Source organism: Hylobates moloch, unplaced genomic scaffold (genome assembly GCF_009828535.3).
Source record: "Hylobates moloch isolate HMO894 unplaced genomic scaffold, HMol_V3 SCAFFOLD_66, whole genome shotgun sequence".
NCBI lineage: Eukaryota > Metazoa > Chordata > Mammalia > Primates > Hylobatidae > Hylobates > Hylobates moloch.
This window is the reverse complement of record NW_026652341.1, coordinates 13,080-33,072: the sequence shown is the minus strand read 5'-3', so window position 1 is coordinate 33,072 and position 19,993 is coordinate 13,080. Positions and strand designations below refer to the sequence as shown.

The following is a 19,993-nucleotide window of genomic DNA, read 5'->3' as shown; positions in this document are numbered from 1 at the left end:
GGCTTCAGAAACACACCTGTTTTAACACAAGGAAAATGTCTTAAGATTTTACCCATATATTTTCCAAGTTAGAGCCAGTGGCCTTACCCTTTTCCTTAATTTAGCTATTTCAAGTTTTCTTAATTAGAATGCTTTATTAATTATCTTCATTAGTAGAAGTTATCTTCTTAGCTATCAGCATTAAGTAACTAGAAATATTTGAAGCAAGATTTTTAAAATTCACATCTCATTTATCAAGACATACAAATAAAAGGACAGAAGTAAGCTATTGCCTGGAATTCGTTCATCAAACTTCCCAGACATAATTTGTCATTAAATATAATTTTAAATAAATTAATATTATCATCACGAATATGTAATGAAGGATGGTCCAAGGGCTGTTTTTTAATCTTTTCTGACCATTGCTACATAGGCAGTCTGGGGTTGTTTTCTTAAACGTTCACCAAATTACATTAAACTTCATGTATATTCTTAGCAGTGGTATTATCCTCAGAAGTGTTTTGCACTATACATAAACCAAAACGTAATTTTCTATCCCTAAATATTTAACTCTAAGTACATGCTAAACACAATGCTAGGTGCTGCAATAACACCCGAAGTTCAAGACACAATTCCTATCTTCACAACCCTTATAATATTTTCAGATAGTTTGAAATAGAGTGAGGTTTTAAGTTCTAAAGTTTTTTTTTCTATTTAGTGGTTGTGATTCTACTGCTTAATCCCTAAATGTAGGATTTTTCAAATTAACTATTTACAATGCTAGAAGTTAGAAAATTGCCTTCATAGCATATGAATTTGTTTAATCAGAAAAACTAAAGATAAAAGATTATATATATGGCTGAAGAACAGGCTCCTCAGGGTGTGTCTGTAACAGAAGCCATCAAAATGAAGCAAGAAAAACATTGATCTCATAACAGAGCCCTTCACTATACAGTGCTTGATACCTTTACATTTTAAAATTTGAAGTATTTCACTGCATTATTTAACTTCATTAAAATGTCTGTGAAGATAATAAAATTGCTTAGTTTCATCTTTAAAATTTTCTCTACAGCTTCATATTTGTCAACTTCATGGAATAAGAAATCACAACTCCTAGATTTTACTATTTGCTTTAATTCAAGCACTGTTTCACCTATATCAGGTATGTTTTATACCTATAGGATTCTGAATTCATGCAAAAATGCTCTCTCAGAGTCTGTTGTGAAGCAGTTGCATTAAGGAAAACATAATTCTCATTTATAAATCTTCCTGTGTCCGATTTCCCTTGATACTCCCAATGACAATGCATTGCTCCTCACTTTGATCTCCCTTGTAAATTGGGGGTTGTGTGAGTCATCTCATTGACAGGAAAAATGATTGCATGATATTTTATTTACTTGTATGTGTTTATTTAATCAATATGAATTCATCAAGATCACACCTATTTGCTTAGAAAAACAAGACTAACTTGATGGTCAGATTCTCCACCCAGCCTCCAGGAAATAAGATATAATAAAATACAAAGTTCCTAATTTCAATGCTACTAGCAATTTCTGAGTACCGACCATTTTCACAACAGTACTTCCGGTACATACATGTACATATGTAGATATTTTTAAGATTTTGTCATGAACTCTATAATTATACACCATTATTTTACTTCGCTTCTCTTTATTTGTTGAAATATTTTATGTGTTTGCTAATTTATTTTCTCTCTCATGAGACAACTGTTTACCGTTTTTTAATTGGAAAAAATTTAAATTTTCTTTTTCTGCTTATAATAAAGTAATATATTATCACTGTACAAATGTTATAAACAAGCAAAACAATAAAAAATTAAAAATCATAACTTACATTGACTGCTGTACATTTTCTTTTTTTCTTTTATTTTTCTATGCACATGGCTCAGACTGATTTAAAGTTTTGTATGCTATATTTTTTCACTTTAAAGTTTTGTATCCTATGTTTTTTCATGTGATGTTATGTACTGAATCCTTTCTAATGTCTCTAAACATTCTTTGAGAATATGATTCTAGAAGCTGCTTAATGTTCACTGTATGCTTTAACACATCCACTAGGTAACTTTCCTTTTGGTTATCTGTGTATTTCCAGGTGTATGAAAAACTCCATGGTAAGTATTGCAATTCATGACTCGCTATGATATCCTTGGAATTACCTCTCAGAAGTATAATTTCAGGGACATATGGGCTGCACAATCTAAAGCCTTGTGGCTACTCTTCCCTGACAAATTTTCCTTCACAAGGGAAGTACTGATTCACCATGCCAGTGGCAATGTAGCAGAATGTCTGATTCACTGTAACCTTTATGATGCTTGTTGATTTAGAAAACTTTTGCCAAGATTATATCTGTCAATTTTTTTTTTTAATGACAAGGGGTTTTGACTGGGACTGCATCAAATCTATAAATGCTTCTGAAAAATCTGACATATTTGCAATTCTGAGATGGGCCATCCAAAAACATAGCATTGTAACTCATTTATTCAAACCTAAACTCTCTCAATGAAGTGTTTTAGTGGTCCTCATAGTCATACTACTTATTTGCAACCACACTTTTTAAAAAAAGATTATATATTTTATATCTTTTACTTGTTGCTACTTTGAGAATTCAATATTATTCCTAAAATATTTTCTATTTTGGTATTGGAGTTATGTAGAAGGTTGACCTAAGTTTATACTTTTATCTTAATTTTATTATATGATCACTTTTATTATCTCTATTAGGATTGATTAGGAGTGATTAGGAGTGAGTTACATAATCGTAGCATCTGTAAATATTGACATTTATTATTTTCGTAAGTATTAGACACAAATATTTCCTTGTTTGATGCTCTACTTTTTAGTTACATATTATTTAGTTAAATAAAATTTTAAAGTTATAGCAAAATATTTTCACTTGCAAATTATTTTGTAACTTTTAACCTTCAAAGCCACAAGTATCTTATTTTATGCTAATCTTCCTATATTTGATTTTTCTTTTCTGCTTAGTTCTTTAACTGGCATTCATTTGGAGATATATTGTAAACTGTCATATGTCTCTTTTTGGCATTATTAATTAAATAAATCTTTTTTTAATTGTTACATTTTTAAATTCATTAGATATTATCTTGTATAATTTTAGAGCTTTCCAGGCTTGTTTTTATTTTCTTTAATCTCTATTCATATTTCTGTTTCTTTATTGTCCTCTTAAATAATAGTTATTTTGTAGCATATTTTCCTATCTGGTAGGTAAAGAGGTAGAGAACTAGGCATTGCTGAGCTCACTCACATGCTAGGTTTACTCTCCTAGATTTTTAAAATCCATTATCTCATTTAATGCTAAAAATGACCCTTGGGAGGTAAGTATTACCATATCAGTTTTATACATAAGACTTTAAGGTTCAGAGAGATTTTGTGAGCAGCTCACCCAAAGTAACAAGCTGGTAGACAGCAAATCTAGGAATCAAATCTATATCTACCTGGTACCATAAACTATGAAATTTTCATTATTAATTTATATTCCTATTTAATTTTTGTCTCTTTTTAAGGCTTTACATAATATTCTAACTTGTTTATGTTTTCAGATGTATTGCTAATTACTTTGTGATTTTAAAAACTCAGAAAATTTTTTTTTGAAAGCTTGAATTTAATTAAGATGAACACCAGTTTGTATAATTATGGCTTTAGAATACCTGTTATTTATTCAGGTTGCAGTTTAAATTCTTAAAAATCCTTTGGAATTTTATCGTGTTTTACAATAAATATCTAGTTACAACCTTGGGCAAGACAGCTGGTGGCTAATATGTTGTGCTTATTTAGAGGAAAATTTATCATCAATTAATGGCATTGTGACAGAAGAAAAAAAAGCAAGCTCTGAAATTATAAATCATAAAACATAAGCCAGAAATGGAAACCTAGTCTTCCTTCCTTAACCCATCACTTCCACACAACCAGCAAGGAAGATATTTGCCTAGAAGAACCAGGTGGTAAAGACCATTAACTCTAATCATTTCATTGCTGATAATTGTATATAAGCATATGCAATAATAGTCATATTATTACAGCAACTAGTCACCATTCATTCGGGGATTATTAAGTGCCAATCTTCATACGTACATCATTTCCTTTAATTGTCAAAACCCTGTGAGGATTATAGTATAGTTCTCATTTAAGAATGAGGAAACAGGCCGGGCACAGTGGCTCACACCTGCAATCCCAGCGCTTTGGGAGGCCAAAGAGGGTGGATGACTTGAGGCCAGGAGTTTGAGACCAGCCTGGCCAACATGGTGAAATCCCATCTCTACTGAAAATACAAAAATTAGCCAGGCGTGGTGGTGCACACCTGTAATCCAAGCTACTCAGGAGGCTGAGGCAGGAGAATTGCTTGAACCCGGGAGGTGGAGGCTGTAGTGAGCCAGGATAACACCACTGCACTCGAGCCTGGGTGACAGACAGAGCAAAACTCCATCTCAAAACAACAACAGTAACAACAAAAAAAGAAAGAAAGAAATGAGGAAACAGACATATAGCGCTGTGAGTGATGGAGCTGAGATGTGAAGCAGCCTTCCTCTTTAACCGCTGTGCACTAGTGCCTCTACCAATGAGTAGGCAGAGCCAGAGGCAGAAGGTCTGAGGAGTGTGTCCCTGCTCATTTACGCCCCTTCGCTGCTCAGATGAAGGCACTGGTTCAGCCTATCAGTGGCAGAAGTGGTCCTTGGAAGAAGGAGCTCTTGACCTTTCTTGATCTTTTAGGGTGTGTGTTATTGTGACCAACAGAGTGAAGCCTTTCTAGCAAGTTCTCAACACTTTGACCATCTAGCCAGGAAGCTGCTCCTCTGGTGGCTTTCTGAAGTGGCAGACATCATGGAATCACTTGAGACAAGAACTTAGAACACTGGCAAATTCCGTTTCATGTCTCCTTAATTACAGAGGAACTAGTAGTCACAAGCAAGCCTTCGTGTGGCCAGTTATGAATGGAAAAGCCCATCCAACCTTGATATTATAGGCCCAAATAGTTCTGAACTTCAATGAGAAAAATTAAATATGGTTTGCAGAATTTAACCAGCATAGACTCTTAATCTACATAATTCTGGTTCAAATATAGCCCTAGCAGATTCCTTGGTCTGTATTATCCAAATCATTCCCTTATATCTATTTTTCGTCTTATTCATAGACCCTTGATTTACATAGCTGCCATTTATATGATAGAATTACAATGATCAAATTAATTTAACCTGTGTAAGCAGCCAAGTTGGATCATTTAAACAAATATCAGCAGTAAGGGCTGAATTATATGACTGACTCTACCTCAAAGCAGTGCACCATTTACTCACATATTAAATGAGACAAGCACTCTCCCTGCAAAGACCCTCAGTCCCTCATCTCCCTCCTCCCAACGGCTTTGACATCCCGTGTTAAGATCAGTCCTGCTGAAAGTGGCCACTCTGGGTTCCTGGCAGCTGTTGCAGCAGCTGCCTCTTAACAGTCAGGTTCACATCACGGTGAACACACAATAATTGTATTTCATAGTTCAGAGAATCAGCATTCCTGCTGAGCTACTACAGACTCCACATGTGGAGACACAAGTACCACCTTCACCGCAGCCAGTTTCCTTACAAATACCAGCTGTTGATCACAGGAGTGAACAGCTTCACAAAAGTCCATCCCAACACTGGAAACAGTAAGAGCAACAGAACACAGCCTCTAAAAAAAGTATTTTGTAGCATGACACAGATACACATACAGATATATGTCTCATAGTAAATGATAAGAAGACAATTTTTTTACTCCGAAAAACTTCAAAAAGCTAATGATTCTTTTAACTTTTGGAACATAGCATACTTATTTCTGGTTCTACACTCAGAGATGCTGATTCAGTAGGCACTGGGTGGAGTCCTGGAATATGAATTTTTAATAAGCTCCCTGATGAGTCTGGCATAGGTAGGCTGCACAACTCACTTTGAGAAACACTGTTTGGGAGTCTTGATCAGTTCTAGAGTAGTGGCAAAATTATCTAATTATGAAAACATAATTATACAAAAAAATAAGAACATGAGCCCCACTTGTTCAGGGCACATAGAGGAATTGCAAAAACAAGCTATAATATTTGTAGCCAAGAAGTTATAGTTAGGGTGATCAACTGTCCTAGTTTGCTTAAAACTAAGAGGTTTTCCAGAATGTGTGACTTTGAGCACTAAAGGTTCAACAATACAAGGCACAGTGAGGGCTTCAAAGTAAGTATAAACACATTGCTGAGAACTTGATGAGTGACCAATTCTGACTAAGAGAAAAGGAGAAAGCTTTAACAAAGGAGTTTGCATTTTTGTAGGAACTCAGCAAATAGGGAAAGACTCATACAAAGGAAACAGCATTTGCAAAGTCACAGAGGTAACAAAACATCTGAAAACATTCAGGCAATACCAAATGGAAAGACTGAATGAGATTAGGAACTCAGAAGAAACAAGGCTGGAGTTAGACTACAAAAACTAATGTTGGCACTTTGAAAATAATAATCATTTCACACATGCTCTGTTGTGATACGTCCCTTGTATTAGAGTAAAAACAAGAAATTCTTATTGGAATAGATTGGATTAGATGAGGAAAGTGAAGAGGGCCTGTGTTGACAATGAAACCAGTATTGGTTAGAACAGAAAAGATGCAGTTTCTCAAGGATGTTTTAGGGAGACAATTACTGGGACAATTCAGTGTGGCAGCTGACAGAAGAGATGAGAACATTTTCAAGGCTTCCTCAAGACCAATGACTGTGATGAATGCTATTAAAAGAGTTTGGGATCATAGGAGGAAGAACATTTCTTTTTGGTGAGAAAGCTAAGATAAATTCAGTCTTGAATATTTGAGTTTTAGATGTCTGATCTGGGTATCTATCATGAAACAAACCTCACTACAACCTAGTGCCTTAAAATGACAGGAGATCATCATCTGTCTCTGTTCTGCATGTTGTCTGTACTTAGCTGGGCAGTGTTTGCTTGGGCTCCCTCATGCTGCAATGACAGCCACTGGAGCTGTGGCTGGAGGAAGGCTGGAGTGACTGGATGCCCAAGGCTGCTTCCAGGCTCACACACCAAAGGTCTTGGCTGGGCTTCACTCAGTAAGGTGTGTGCACTGCTTCCACAGTGGCTGGCTTCCAGGAGGGCTCAGCAGGTGCTGCCAGCCCCTGTAAAGGATAGGTCTAGAATTGGCACAGCTCACTTCTTCACACTTTATTGGGCACAGTGGTCACAGGCCAGCCTATGCTCAGGGGACGGAAAATAGACTTCAATGGGTGGGATGGAGACAAGTGTGCAAACACCCTTACTCTGCCACAGTTCTTGCAGGATATATATGTAGATGCTTTGGGGACAAGAGTGAACATGAGTCTGGATCTACAGAAATGAGTCAGAAGTACAAAGGTGACTGGAACAATTTTCTAAGAAAAATTAGCAGTCAAAACTGTGGAAGTGGATGAGAAGATCAGGGAGTTGACAATGGGAAAATAACTATATTTAAGAGAGGAATTTAGTCAGGGAGGAGGCCAATAAAGGAGAGAGGAGAATGCTAGGAGCCAGTAAAGAGGGGACCAGCCTGCAAAGAGAAGAGAGGTAAGAGTGTCAGGAAGGAGTGATCGAGGGAGAAAGGCTGCCTAGAGACTGGGAAGGACGAGATGTGAGAGGGTGGGGAATTGGAAGCAGGAGACACCAGTGACTTGCATGACAGCTTTGGGAGTGCGAGCGACCTGGGCAATTTACCTGGAGGAGCCAGCACGCAGCTCTGCACACCAGGAGTTGATCCATGGCCAGGTTGGGGAAGAGGAGCAGGAAGCTGCTTCACAGTTGTGTGTGACGTTGGGAAGGTGGGAAGGGGGTCGGTAGAAAAAAGTGAAGACAGAGAGAAGAAAGGAAGGACTAGTAGAGGTGGTCTGTGGAGATGTTTGACTTCTGGAAGGATTGGAGACACTGGATGAGACAGGAAGAAACAAGTAGAGAATGGCTTAGTATATTGAGGTATTTGGGGGCATGGTGGAGGGGCATTGAGTCCTGTGTTCTCTGCGAAGAGGGACCTAAACCACTCCATCCTGGTCAAGATCCTGGGACTTCCACAGTCAGTTGTGCTTGGTGCCACCCTCCTCTCCGAAAGGTCTTTCTTCTCCATATTTGCTTGTATGAACTCTCCCTATCCTCCAAGTCCCTTCTTCCAGGTTGCCCTCCCTGACTCCTCCAGCAAGAAGCAGGGATTCACCTTCTCAGAACTTCTATAGAACATTTCTTCTGCTTCTAACTCTATGTATTGCTTTCCTGGTAACATCATATTTATTGGCATCTTCTCTTGATAAGCTTCTTGCAAATAGAGCCAAAAAAAGTGGGCAGAGGGGAGGGGGTTTGATATGATCTAAGTTGGTCATGGTACACAAAACTGGAGAGGGTTCAGAACAATTGAAGACGACAAACTTCAAAGGGATTGCAAAAACCAAGTTTTGTTTATCTGTTTGCCTAACCGTTTTGCTTCATTATTTTGTTTTAATTGCTGATTACAAAATGGAGGTAGAATTCAAATAATTTTACAAGTGAAGGATTCACAAAGATAAAAAAGAATTTTAAGTGGGAGGGGAAAGTCACGTGCTCAAAAACTTTTGGAAAATATCTGAAAAAGGTATGGGACTAGCCATATTAAATAACAGTTAGCTTTATCTTGTGATAGGTAGACGGTCATAGACTATCTTTTCCATCTTCTTCTATTCATGTAAATCTCTGCTCTAGAAAAACTGGTTAAATTCATTGTATGAAAATTTTGAAGATTTCATATAGAATTATTTTCAGCTAATACGTTTTCCTTCATAAAAACAGAAATTCTTTGAAAGAAAAATAGTATCAATTAAGAGGTGAGTGTTTCAGTTTAAATAATTTAGTCAACTAAGTCAAAGATTATGATGAAAATAAAGGGCCAAACAGGCCAGCTTTTTGTGACAGAGATGACAGTGTCTCATATACCATAGATGAAGGATGCCTCTTTGTATCAAACAATGAAAGATAAAAGGCTAGTACAATATAGCTATTGGCTTCCAAAAGCAAGATTTTGATTTTTGTGCTTTCACCACATCTTGCCTTTCATAGAATAATGAAATAAAGATGGATGATAAATGGATTGTATAAATATTTTGTTTTCTTGCAAACTAAAATACAAACTCCTTGAGGAGAAGTGTGTCTTCCTTGTTTGTGTCCCTGTGCCTGGTATGTGAGTTCCTGGGAGGGATGGAAGGTGAATAAATGAATGAATAAATGAAGCATGGGTATTGAAATAAGCTTTATTTGAATATAATCTGAAAATTGTAAGGTAAAAATCATAAATCAGGATGTGGGTATTACAGTGAATATAATATATAAATATCCACCCCGGATACTGAATCATATATAATAATTGTGCAAGTACAGGAACTTACACATAAGTAAAGTGAGTGGCTGGACTGCCCAGCTTCTGAAACAGAAATTAAAAAATGTCGATAGAAATATATAAAAATATTATCCAGTATTCACTGGTTGGAAATATTGAAATTAAATATTTTGAGATATTTCAGGTTACTATTTGATATAAGCAGATATGTTTAGTGAGCAGGACTTTTAATGAATATAGACTTCATGAGTCACTTTTTTCTCCCTTCTACCTTTAACTCTAGAAAAAGCAATTTTGAATCTAACAGCAAGGCTGGCAATGGGATGCAAAAAGAGCAGTACTTTTTATTTGATAATTGTTAGAAGAGATCTAGAGTTTATCATTTAGCACTAATCACAGGGCTGAGATATTAAAATAAAATAAACAGATATTTTGAGATTGCATTATTAAACCGCAAAAGCTAAGAAAATATTCTAGAAATAGATAAAGCATTTCTTTCTACCCTTGGAATTCTTCACTTGGAATAGGTAATCTGTCCGATTTTATTCTGCTGAACAGATTGATGACATCTAACTTGGAACAGTCTATGTAGGATAATATTAATAATTTCACTTCCACGATCTGGAGTTCTTGCTAATTAGGCTGTAAATTGTCTGCTTAGGCTACTCTGTAATCTTGCCTGTAGTGTCTAACTTCTTTTTTGATAATGTGAAGAAAGAGGGGAAAATCACTCCAAAGACATTAAATCTTCCTCAAATAATAGTCACAAAGTTGTAACCATCATTTGGTTACCATTCCAATTTAGCATATACCTGTGTGTTTAGTGTGTATGGATACACACATGTATGTTCCAGCTACATTAGTTTGTCCTTTAATTTGGGAAACAGAAAAGATGATAAAGAAAAAATTAGACAAATCCACACACATTGGGCTTCAGAGAGGCTGAGCCATCTATTCATCAGACTGACATAAATTGCAATGACCAAGGCATGCCAGGAGCATTGCTCATCTACATTATAAGGCAGGGCAAACTCAGAGAACCCTAATCCAAGTGCCCTACAAATCTGCAAATCACATCCATTAGGAAGTAAAGCATTAAGAGAAAACCTATTTTGGCATACAGTGTTTTAAAAACATTTAAAAGCATTGTTCACAAGCAAGGCCTTAAAGATACATACCTATATGTATTTCTACATGTATATATATATTTGATATATATAAAGTCTATATTTGATTAGGATGATTTCCGAGATATGTGTGTGTGTGTGTGTGTATATATTCAGGACAATATGAGATGAGATCTCAGAAATCATCCTGGTGAAGTAATCAGACTTTTTAATTTAATGGCTGAAGAGACCTTAAATATTAGCAATATAATTTTCCATTACTGATGGTAGCATCAATACTTCTTTAGGGAAAAACCTAAAGAAGGATAAAGTTGGTATGTTTGTGCTCCCTTCATCCCATGTCATGTGTTTGAGGAAATCGGGACGGCCGCGGGGTTGTGCAGGGTACTGCTCATTCCACGAAGCCTTTATCCCACATCAAGGTTAAAACTTCCACACGTTTCCATTGGCTGAATGACTGCATACATTAATGCCATTCAGAACAGCTTTAACTTGCACAGTAGCCTTCAGAATCCTGTGACTAAGCTTCTAAATTGGCCTGGAAGGCACATTCGCAGAGGAGTTGCCGTATCTCTACACCACTTAATGTCTTCAATCCCCCCTCCGTCCTTCCATTATCATCATCACAGGCAGCTGAGGTTTCTCCTTCAAAATCAAAAGCCCTTGGAGAATAGTCCTGCTTAGAGCTATGGGTCGCTGAAAATGCATGATATGGCATGTCTCTCTCATTTACATTTTGATTAAGTGAAAGCCTCTTAATTTGGGTCATTATTGATACATAAATCTGTAGAGAAAATGAACATGCATTTGTAATGTAACCAACATTACATGATTTATTGTTCTCATAATGTGTAAATACAGAAGGGATAAAAGCCAGAGTCCAGCTCTCAGATGCCCTGGAAATGAAGCACCACTAGGGGACTGACGGGGCGCACCCACATGCTTTGAGCTCTGAGTGAATCGGTGCAGGCTCGGCGCTCACCTCTCATAATCACTTGCACTGAACTAGGTCTCCGATTTTAAAAACCACCATTCATAAATCTGTCTACTCTATACGACTGACCTTTCTGTGGAGGGTTTGTGAGTGGTAAAATAAAAGGCTCGAAATGGGTTTCCATACCTGATTGTGGACTTTGTTTGGGGATTTTGGCTACCGCTTGAGGGCTGGAGGTGGAGTGCGTTGGTTGGTTGGCAGAGCCATGGATGCTGCTGGGGACGGCTGCGGAGACGTTCTTGCGGGGCTTCATATCCTGCAGCCACATGGGCGAGGCTTCGAAGGCCTGCATTCTGCGGGCATGGCTGTTGGCATTGACTTTCAGATAGGCCTGGGCCTTGTGTTCCTGAAGCTCCCCGTAGTTGGCATCAGTCACCCTGCACTCGTATAAGCCTTCATCCTTTTTCCTCACTTTGGAAATCTGAAGCTTGTGGGAGATGTCATTGCCTTGGACTTTCACTGTCTGAAAAATTGCAGGTAAAAAAAAAAATAAAGTGTTACATCAAATGATTTTGTTCCCATTTTTTACCCTGAGCTTGCTAATATTGGAAAGCTGAAGGGTCTTAATGGTCCCATAGCCATAGTGAAGGAGCTTTTTATTTCCTTAATGTCACATCTGAAGGCCTTGGCTATCCTATTCCACCAACCACTGCACTTGCAGACTCGGGGGGATAATTAGTTCAATGCAGCCAGTGCCAGATTCTGTCAGCCACGTGACCCCCATTGTCTACATGGCAGTAGCAGCTCCGTCATTTTTCCATCATGGGATTGGCCTCTGCCTGCTTAACTCAGTTCAATGAAGCACAAACCAATAAGGCCAACTGTATAGGTGAAAGAACCTCTTTTCTTCCCTGTGGGCTATAAACTAACCCCCTCAACTCTGAGATGTCACAAAAATATTTTGTTGGTCACGAGTTTGAGTGAGAATGCACTTGTATCCCCACACTGGGATGACTACTAAAGGTGCTATTAATGAACGTGGATATTAATATTTTTCTTCTTAAATTTTAGATGCAGTCTTGCCTCTAGTCATGGGGTGGCATGGCTTGGGGTACAGCTTCATATCACCTGAAGTCTTGTTGCTCAACGTATGTATCCCATGCCATTATAGGGACTTTATGCTACAGGGACTTGGGATGCCATCGATAAAACACTGGCTTGATTTTCAAAATTGAAATTGGCTTTCTTATTTCTTCTAATAAGTTTTATTCCAGATTAATAGCAAGATCATATATCTGATAGATATATTAGATATATGATTTTATATTATATATCCTATATTATATATATAAGTATCTTTATCAGAACAGTTAGGTTTAATACATAATCATATGTTCTTCATAACTGAGACAATGATAGGGTTCATAAGACATTTGGGATTCAAGAATTTGGTTGATTTTGAAAGATACAGAAAAGAAATGAAGGAGGCCAAAAGTTATTTTTTCTGCTAATGGCCACTACACTTTCAAACGGCCATAAATTACTAGGAAAACCTGAGAAGCACTCATCTGTTTTTACATATAGAGGTATATATACAAATAATTTCCAACATTTGAACCCTATGGGTTTCTGTGTATATAAAATTACATATAAATATACTAATACTATAAAAATGGAAATGAATACTTCCACATTTATTCTGGGTTAAATCTCCTAACAAAGTTTGAGGTAGCTAGAGTATTTATATTATTATCCCATTTTATAGTTGAGTAAACTGAGGCTTAGGGTGTTTGGGTCAGTGATTTTCAACACTGAGTGTACATTAGAATCACCTGGGGTGCTATTAAAAATACTGGCATGTGGAATTATGCAGAAATATTAAGTCTGCATCTGTAGAGGGTGGAGCTTATATCAGTATTTTATAACAACTCTCCTGGGAATTCAAAGTTAATAACTATTGGTTGAGAACATATGTTCAAGGTCACACAGTGGGTAAACAGGGAACAAACTACTTTCTGCCTCAGTTTGTGTCTAAAACTCTCTTCTACTCATTAACTTTTATGCATTATTGGCATAGGTAATACTATCAACAGTTGTGTGTGTAATCATGTTTCTCAATGTATGCATCAGGGGTCAGGATGTATGAGACTATTTTTGTTACTGGCCTTTAGATGATAGGGGGACGGGTGAAGGGTGAAGGAAGAATAGTCACCAGGCAATCTATGTAGTTATATATGTATGTGAAAAATAAAATAATAAAGAAAAAACTATATTTTACCAATAAAGCTTTTCTAATATTGTAGGAAAACAACAGTTTCTGTGATGTAAGAATAATTGAAGTATTCTAAAAAGTCAGTAATTTTATGAGTTTTAAATCAGAGTCCGTGGTTGATATTTCATCTTTGTCATTTTTTTCTTCCCTGTTGAGATTACACATTTAGATCACAGAACTACATTCTGTGTACAATATATTTGTACATTTTTAGTTATGATGTAACTCCAATCTTCTACCACTTTACGCTATTGTAAGAGCCTTAAAATACATTTTCTTTTAAAATGTAGGTCATTGGGATTTTAGATTTCTAAAAACAAATAATAGCAATATATTTATGCTTAACAGATTTCCTCCTTTTGTATTACATACCTATTTCGTTTCTATTTATCAAATGAAGCAGTATTATTAACATTAACTGATGCTATGCGGCTTCATTTGAGGTATAGTAAAAAAATAAGACTTTCACTTTTTAAATTTTACGCACACTTATTAAAAGTAATAAGCAATAGTGTGGAACTGTAAGTTTACATTTTCAATAGGTCAAGCTCCTATAATAATGGTTTTACATTTATATTGGCTTTTGGCATTCTATTTATATATTCTTAATAACAGCACTGGAAATACATTCCATGCATTAAAGTGACATTCAAAATTTAGTTGCTTAATTTCATCACAGTTTCAGTATCCCGTTGGATGCTTTATATTTTTCTCCCTAAAAATATTTTCCTATGTTAGTATTTTACTTTCTACCAAAATATAATTATTTCCATAATTTTGAATAGATATTAGCATTGTATTTACTCTTACTGTTAGGTAAGTTACAAAAAGCAAGGAAAGAAGGTGTCACACAACCTCTCTGGATAGCAAACGATTCTCTAGAATGTTTAGACATTTACGTGACTAAAATATGTAATTTTATTTAGGGACTCTAAACGTGCTTCCATTTGTATGTATCTAATGAGGCAAGCAAGGGGCACCCGGCTGTCCGGCTGTCCTGCAGCGCTGGCAAGCCGCCTTCTCGGGGACAGGAAGGGCTGTGCGTCCCGGGCCTGGGCCAGCGGCCCTCGGCGCGCCCCCGCACTCACGCTGATCTTGGTCCCGTCGCTGTCCGGGTCTCTGTCGGGCAAGAGCTCCACCTGCGGGCAAGGAGCGAACACTCAGTCCCGGGCCAGGCCCGCCCGACCACCCGCCCCCAAGCGAGCACAGCCTTCGCGGCTCCGGGCAGGACCGTCAGGGTGACCTGGGGACAGGGGAGCGAGCAGGGGCGTGGCCACTCCTGTCCAGGCCCCGACCGCACCGCCCCCACGCCGTCCCCGGCACACCCCACGCCGTCCCCGGCACACCCCACGCCATCGCCGCGCTGTCCCCGGGGCCGTCCCGGCGCTGTCCCTGCCGCGCGGAGGCTGCGCTCCGGAGGCGGGGCCGGGAGCCGCCGGGTCTTTTTCGCGTGTTGACCCACGCGGATGCGCGCCCGGAGGTGGCGCGGACACCGGGGGTGGGGCGACCGGCATGAGTGAAGGTGAAGTGCCCCCGGACGAGTTTTCGCGCCTTTGTTCCGGCCGCCATCCCGCCCTCCGTCCCGCCCCGCGCTCCTGGCCCCAGATTCTCTTGCTGGCTCGCAGGGACGCCGCCTCTCGCTCAACTAGGTCTCCCTCGCCCGGACCCCCTTCCCCTCTCCCCTCTTCCCGCTATTTTCCTTTGCCTCATCTCCTCCTTTCTCCCTCTCCTTCCTCACCTCACCACCCTCTCTCCTGTCTCTTCCCAACTCACCCTCCGTCCCCTCCGCGCTCCCCATTCCCCTACTCCCTTCTCTCCTCGCTTCCTCTCTTCTCTCCTCTTCCTTCTCTTCTCCACTCTCCTTCTCTCCTCTCCCTGCCCCTTCCCTACTCCTCTCTCCCTCTCTTCCTTTCCCTCCCTCGCCCTTCCCTCTCTCTCCCTTCCCTTTCTTTCCCTTCCCTCTCCCTCCCTCTCTGCTTTTCCTCTCCTTCCCTCTCTCCCTTCTATGCCCTCTCTCCTTCATCTCTCTCCTTCTCCCTCTCTTCCTCCCCCCTTCCCCCCTCATTCTCTCTCCTCTCCCCTCCCTTCCCTCCTTCTCCCCCTCCCTTCTCTCTGTTCCTCTCCTCACTCCCTCTCTCCCTCTTTTCCCCTTCCCTCTCTCCTTCTCTTCTACCCTCTTTCTCCCTCCCTTCTCTTTACCTTCCCTCTCTCCCCTTTTTCCCCCTTCCCTCTCTCTGTCTCTTTCTCCTTCTCTGTGCCTCCCCCGCTCTCCCCCTTTCTTCTCTTCCTCTCTCCCTCCTCCCTTTTCCCCCTTTCCTTCTCTCTCCCTCTCTCCCCGACACCCCACGTATCTGTTAGAGGTGGAGGTGAGAGGAGCTGGCCGCCCTGGTTCTCTGGTTGTTCAGCCCGGGGGCTGGGGTCCCAGATGTTGCCTGATGCCCCGAGAAGGGAGAGGTGGTGGGGCGGGGGGGGGGGGGGGAGGCCGCCCACCGATTCCCCTCCCCCTCCTTTCGTCCTGGAAAGGGGCTCGCGGATGTCCCGGGATGTGGCAGCGCGGTAGGGGCAAGGCGGGCATCTTCCTAAGTACCAGAACTTACAGGAGGAGGCGCTTCCCGGTTTAACAGGAAGAAACTGGGCAGCAGGACTTCCTTCTGGGTTTTAACTTCGCGTCCCCAGGACAAATTCCCTTTCCCTCCCTGGAAGCCCTGGGGGTCACTCGCTTCCACAGAACCGGCAGGTCCCCAGGGGTGTCCAGGCAGCACCTCGGCCCCCAGCCCCAGGCCGGACACCCTGAGGACCGGGCGAGCGAAGGGGAGACGCGGGGTCGGCGGGCTCCGCTACCTGCGCGCCGGCCCCCTCGGCTCCGGGCTCCAGGTCCTCCGGCCCCCGCAGGAACCACCATTGGATCTCCAGATACACCGAGGCGGAGCCGCTCTGGAAGGCGCAGGACATCTCCACATTCTGCCCCTCGGTCGCCGTCACGTTCCGCGGAAACTCGGTAAATTTTGCTGCAAAACAGAAAGGCATCCTTTTGGAATATCCACACCCCTCTTGCCAGAGTCTCTTTCCTTGAGAGCTCGCTACATTTTTCCTGGACTTAAATAGCAACAAAACCCCTCTCTTACATCCTTGGCTTCGTCTGGTTCCTCCAGCCCCCTTCCTTTGCCTCTTTCCTGTTTAACTTTTGGTATCATACCTAAATCACTATGTTGTTGATCAAATCCAGATAATGGAAAGGTTAACAAGCTTGCCAATAACTCTTAGCCAAGATCCCCGCAGGTAGATCCAAATACCTTTTGTCAGATTGCAGTATTCCACAAAATTTACTGAGTCAGTGAGATACAATTTAGGCAATCTGTCAAGTTGATATATGAGGAGACTCTCTTGCCTCTAAGTTTCTAAACAATCTACCACTAACTGGATGTTTCATGTAACAGAGTAGATCATGATTATCTGTCAAAATGCACATTCCTGATACATCAAAACGGTTATTAGCAACACCAGTGAAACACGCCTGCAGCAGTGAAACAAGTTGCACAGTTTATAAACTGTATATGTTTCCTTCTCTCCAAATTAACCTTTATTTGTTCCCATCAAGTCACTGTATTTTGAATTGCCATACATCTTAAGATGTAATGATCACACATCCAGGCTTAGTTCAGATTAAATTTTGTTTAGAAGTCACTATGGAGATGTTTCTCAGCCTTTTCATTACCAACCTTGACACTGCTAGTTTGCAAGATTCATGGAACCCTGGTGAAACTCACAAAAATATAATGCTTCCTTCCTCCTAAAGGCATTTCTTGAACATGCAGTGCTCTTATATTGTTACCAACATGGTTGTTCTTATCTTATCTAAGGGGCACTTTGCAAAGAGCTGATGGTTCCCTAAAAGTAGTCCTGGAAAGATTTGTATGGCCAATGGAAATGCACAACCACAATGTACACTTATGGAGAGGAGGGCTATGGGGACTGCAGAAATGATTTGGGGTGGATGCACTCCTCCCCCTACCCCTCACCTCACCCCCGGTTTAAAGAGAGACACGGTCTCTTTTCAACATTTTATGAAATCCCAAAAATGATCTCTAGTGAAATGAAACTATATTTATACCTAAAACAGGGAAGCTATTAAGGAGACATTCTGATCGGAAAAGGACTTTTCTATTCTAGCTGGCAGAAGGAGTATGGCATTTCTGCTTGCAGAAGTGATGCAGTCCTTTGGCAGCAGAGATGTGATCTGTTCATGGTGCTGAAACGACCACTGCAGCCCTACGAAGTCCTGAACAATCGGGTTCAGCAGGCTGCTGCTGTTTGTCATGCAAGTTGTGATTTTTTATGGGTCCTCAGAGGAGTCTGTCCTTCGATAAACACACATACAAAAGGAGTCACACGGACCTAGAAAAGGGAAACTCTAAGCCCAGTCTGACTACACAAGGAAGAGGGACTGGCAATGGAGAGTCCCCGTATCCAGCCCCGTGTTTGTTTGCGATGATTATGTATGCATGAGTGGCTACCCTGTGCATGCACACAGAAAGCACACACACGCGCACACACACACACCACACGACCCTGTGTTTGTGCTCACCGAGGAGCCCACCTCATTGTCAGGCACCAGCCAGATTTTCTCTCCAGCCTAGCTTGTCTACAGTTTAATAAACTTTAAAGAAAATCGTGAAACGGAACACTATTTATACAGCCTAAGCCCACTGTTACTTGCTAGGAAGCTTATTCTGTCTGCCTGTCCATTCTTTTTGAGTGTAGGAAACACACACACACACACACACACACACACACGCAAGCAAATGTATATTTGCCATTGAGCAAGACTTACCTTGAGAAGAAAGCCCTTGTTGTACATACAAAACGGAAAAGAAAACAAATCCAACATACACCAAAAAGATCCCCATCATTCCAAAAAGGGAGGGGGGGTCACATCGGTGTTGCCAACAGCCGAAAAGCCCTGAAAGAAAGGCGTGCGAGTGGATGGCAGGCTCAGTCTCAGAGCCCTGGGCGCGACACTGCAAACATCCTGCTGCTTGCTCGGCGAGGGCTGGCTGTGGGGAGAAGGGATTGCGATTCTGGAAGGTTAGAACCAGCTGGCTGGGATTCAGCGAGGCTTCCTGCGGAGCCCAGGCTGGAATCGCTGGGAAGTGTCTCGGCTGCCTGATTGCCTGCTTCCAGCTACCTGGCAGCTCGTCCAACGTCAGCCCGCCGCTCCGGCTTGCGTGATCACTGCCCTCCCTAAACACGGAGCCGGCTCGGGAAGTGGGGAGTGGGCAAGTGGGGCGGGCTGAGGACTTCGCTGGGCTCGCGGCGCCGCAACTTTTCCCTCTAATGGCTGCGATGATGCCTTTAACTCTGTGCGCGCTGGACAGAGCCCCGCCCGGGAGCTCGCGCCGGGCGGCCGCGGAGGGCTCAGGGCTCGGCGGCGCCGCCGGGGTCTCCCTTCTGGAGAGCAGGGACGTCGGTTTTTTTCCACTTTGCTTCTCTCCCCCATCGGGTGTCTTTCTGGCTCGGCGGATCAGATCGCTCGGTGCCGAGGAGGACAATACAGTGGCGGGATTGCGGCGCTGGCGGGGGGCTCGGAGCGAAAGGTTCAGGGAGGGAGTTGGGGCATTGCTGAGGACCGGGGAGCAATGGGATGGGGGAAGAGACGGGTGGGCTGAGGAAAACAGCCATTTAGGGAAATGCCGCTTAACCAGTTATTAACTGCTCCAACCAGGAGCATCACATGCTACGATTTCACACGAATTTCTTGCTGAACAGCCTTCAGTACAAGCAACCCATGCAGGAGCCATATCGCTCCAGCTGGCAGACGGAGAAGAGAAAAAGTACAAAAAGTCACGCATTGAGGGAATTTTCTCGAAAGAAAAGCCCACCATACTATGTTTACTTTTTAAAAAATTATATACCTCCTGCCTTCTTTTCCTTCATCTTCCATGTATTTTGGAGGGGGGGAGGGGTTTTAAATACCATTAAGGTCGTTACGTGATTTTGTTTTGTTTATTTGCTTTTCTTTTGCATAGCACAATACTTATGTAATGTTCCCTGGGACTAAGTGAATAAGGAATCTTATTTTAGACACAAAAAATCACAATAAGTTTCAGAATGTGGAACAAATCTACTTATCTGCCTTGGTGAAGATTTGAGATGTACATTCTATTTTTTATGAAGAACTGAAACAACAATGTATATTATGTTAAAGACTCTATCTGTCCTTATGCAATCCAACTATTAGTGGATTTAAATCTTTTTAACAAAATTAATAGGCCATCTAAGAAGAGTACACATTTTTTATTCC

The 19,993-nt window shown here is 41.1% G+C and overlaps 1 protein-coding gene across 5 annotated transcripts in view; it reads right to left on the bottom strand.

Moving 5' to 3' along the window:
• Positions 1–19,229, bottom strand: part of LOC116463804 (V-set and transmembrane domain-containing protein 2A) — a 28,594-nt gene extending 9,365 nt beyond the window's left edge. Inside the window, exons 1-5 of one of the 5 annotated variants that reach the window (XM_032147072.2) lie at positions 18,524–18,844; positions 16,534–16,700; positions 14,781–14,831; positions 11,607–11,943; positions 10,620–11,270 (exon numbers count right to left, since the gene is read on the bottom strand). In XM_032147072.2, coding sequence (XP_032002963.1) covers positions 11,242–11,270; positions 11,607–11,943; positions 14,781–14,831; positions 16,534–16,700; positions 18,524–18,602 — 663 coding nt within the window. In that variant the 5' untranslated portion in view covers positions 18,603–18,844 and the 3' untranslated portion in view covers positions 10,620–11,241. Of the gene's footprint in view, positions 1–9,040; positions 11,944–14,780; positions 14,832–16,533; positions 16,701–18,523 lie in introns of those variants that run through there. The other 4 variants (XM_032147070.2, XM_032147069.2, XM_032147071.2 and 1 more) reach the window with 4 other exon arrangements.
• Between the last annotated feature and the right edge of the window lie 764 nt (positions 19,230–19,993).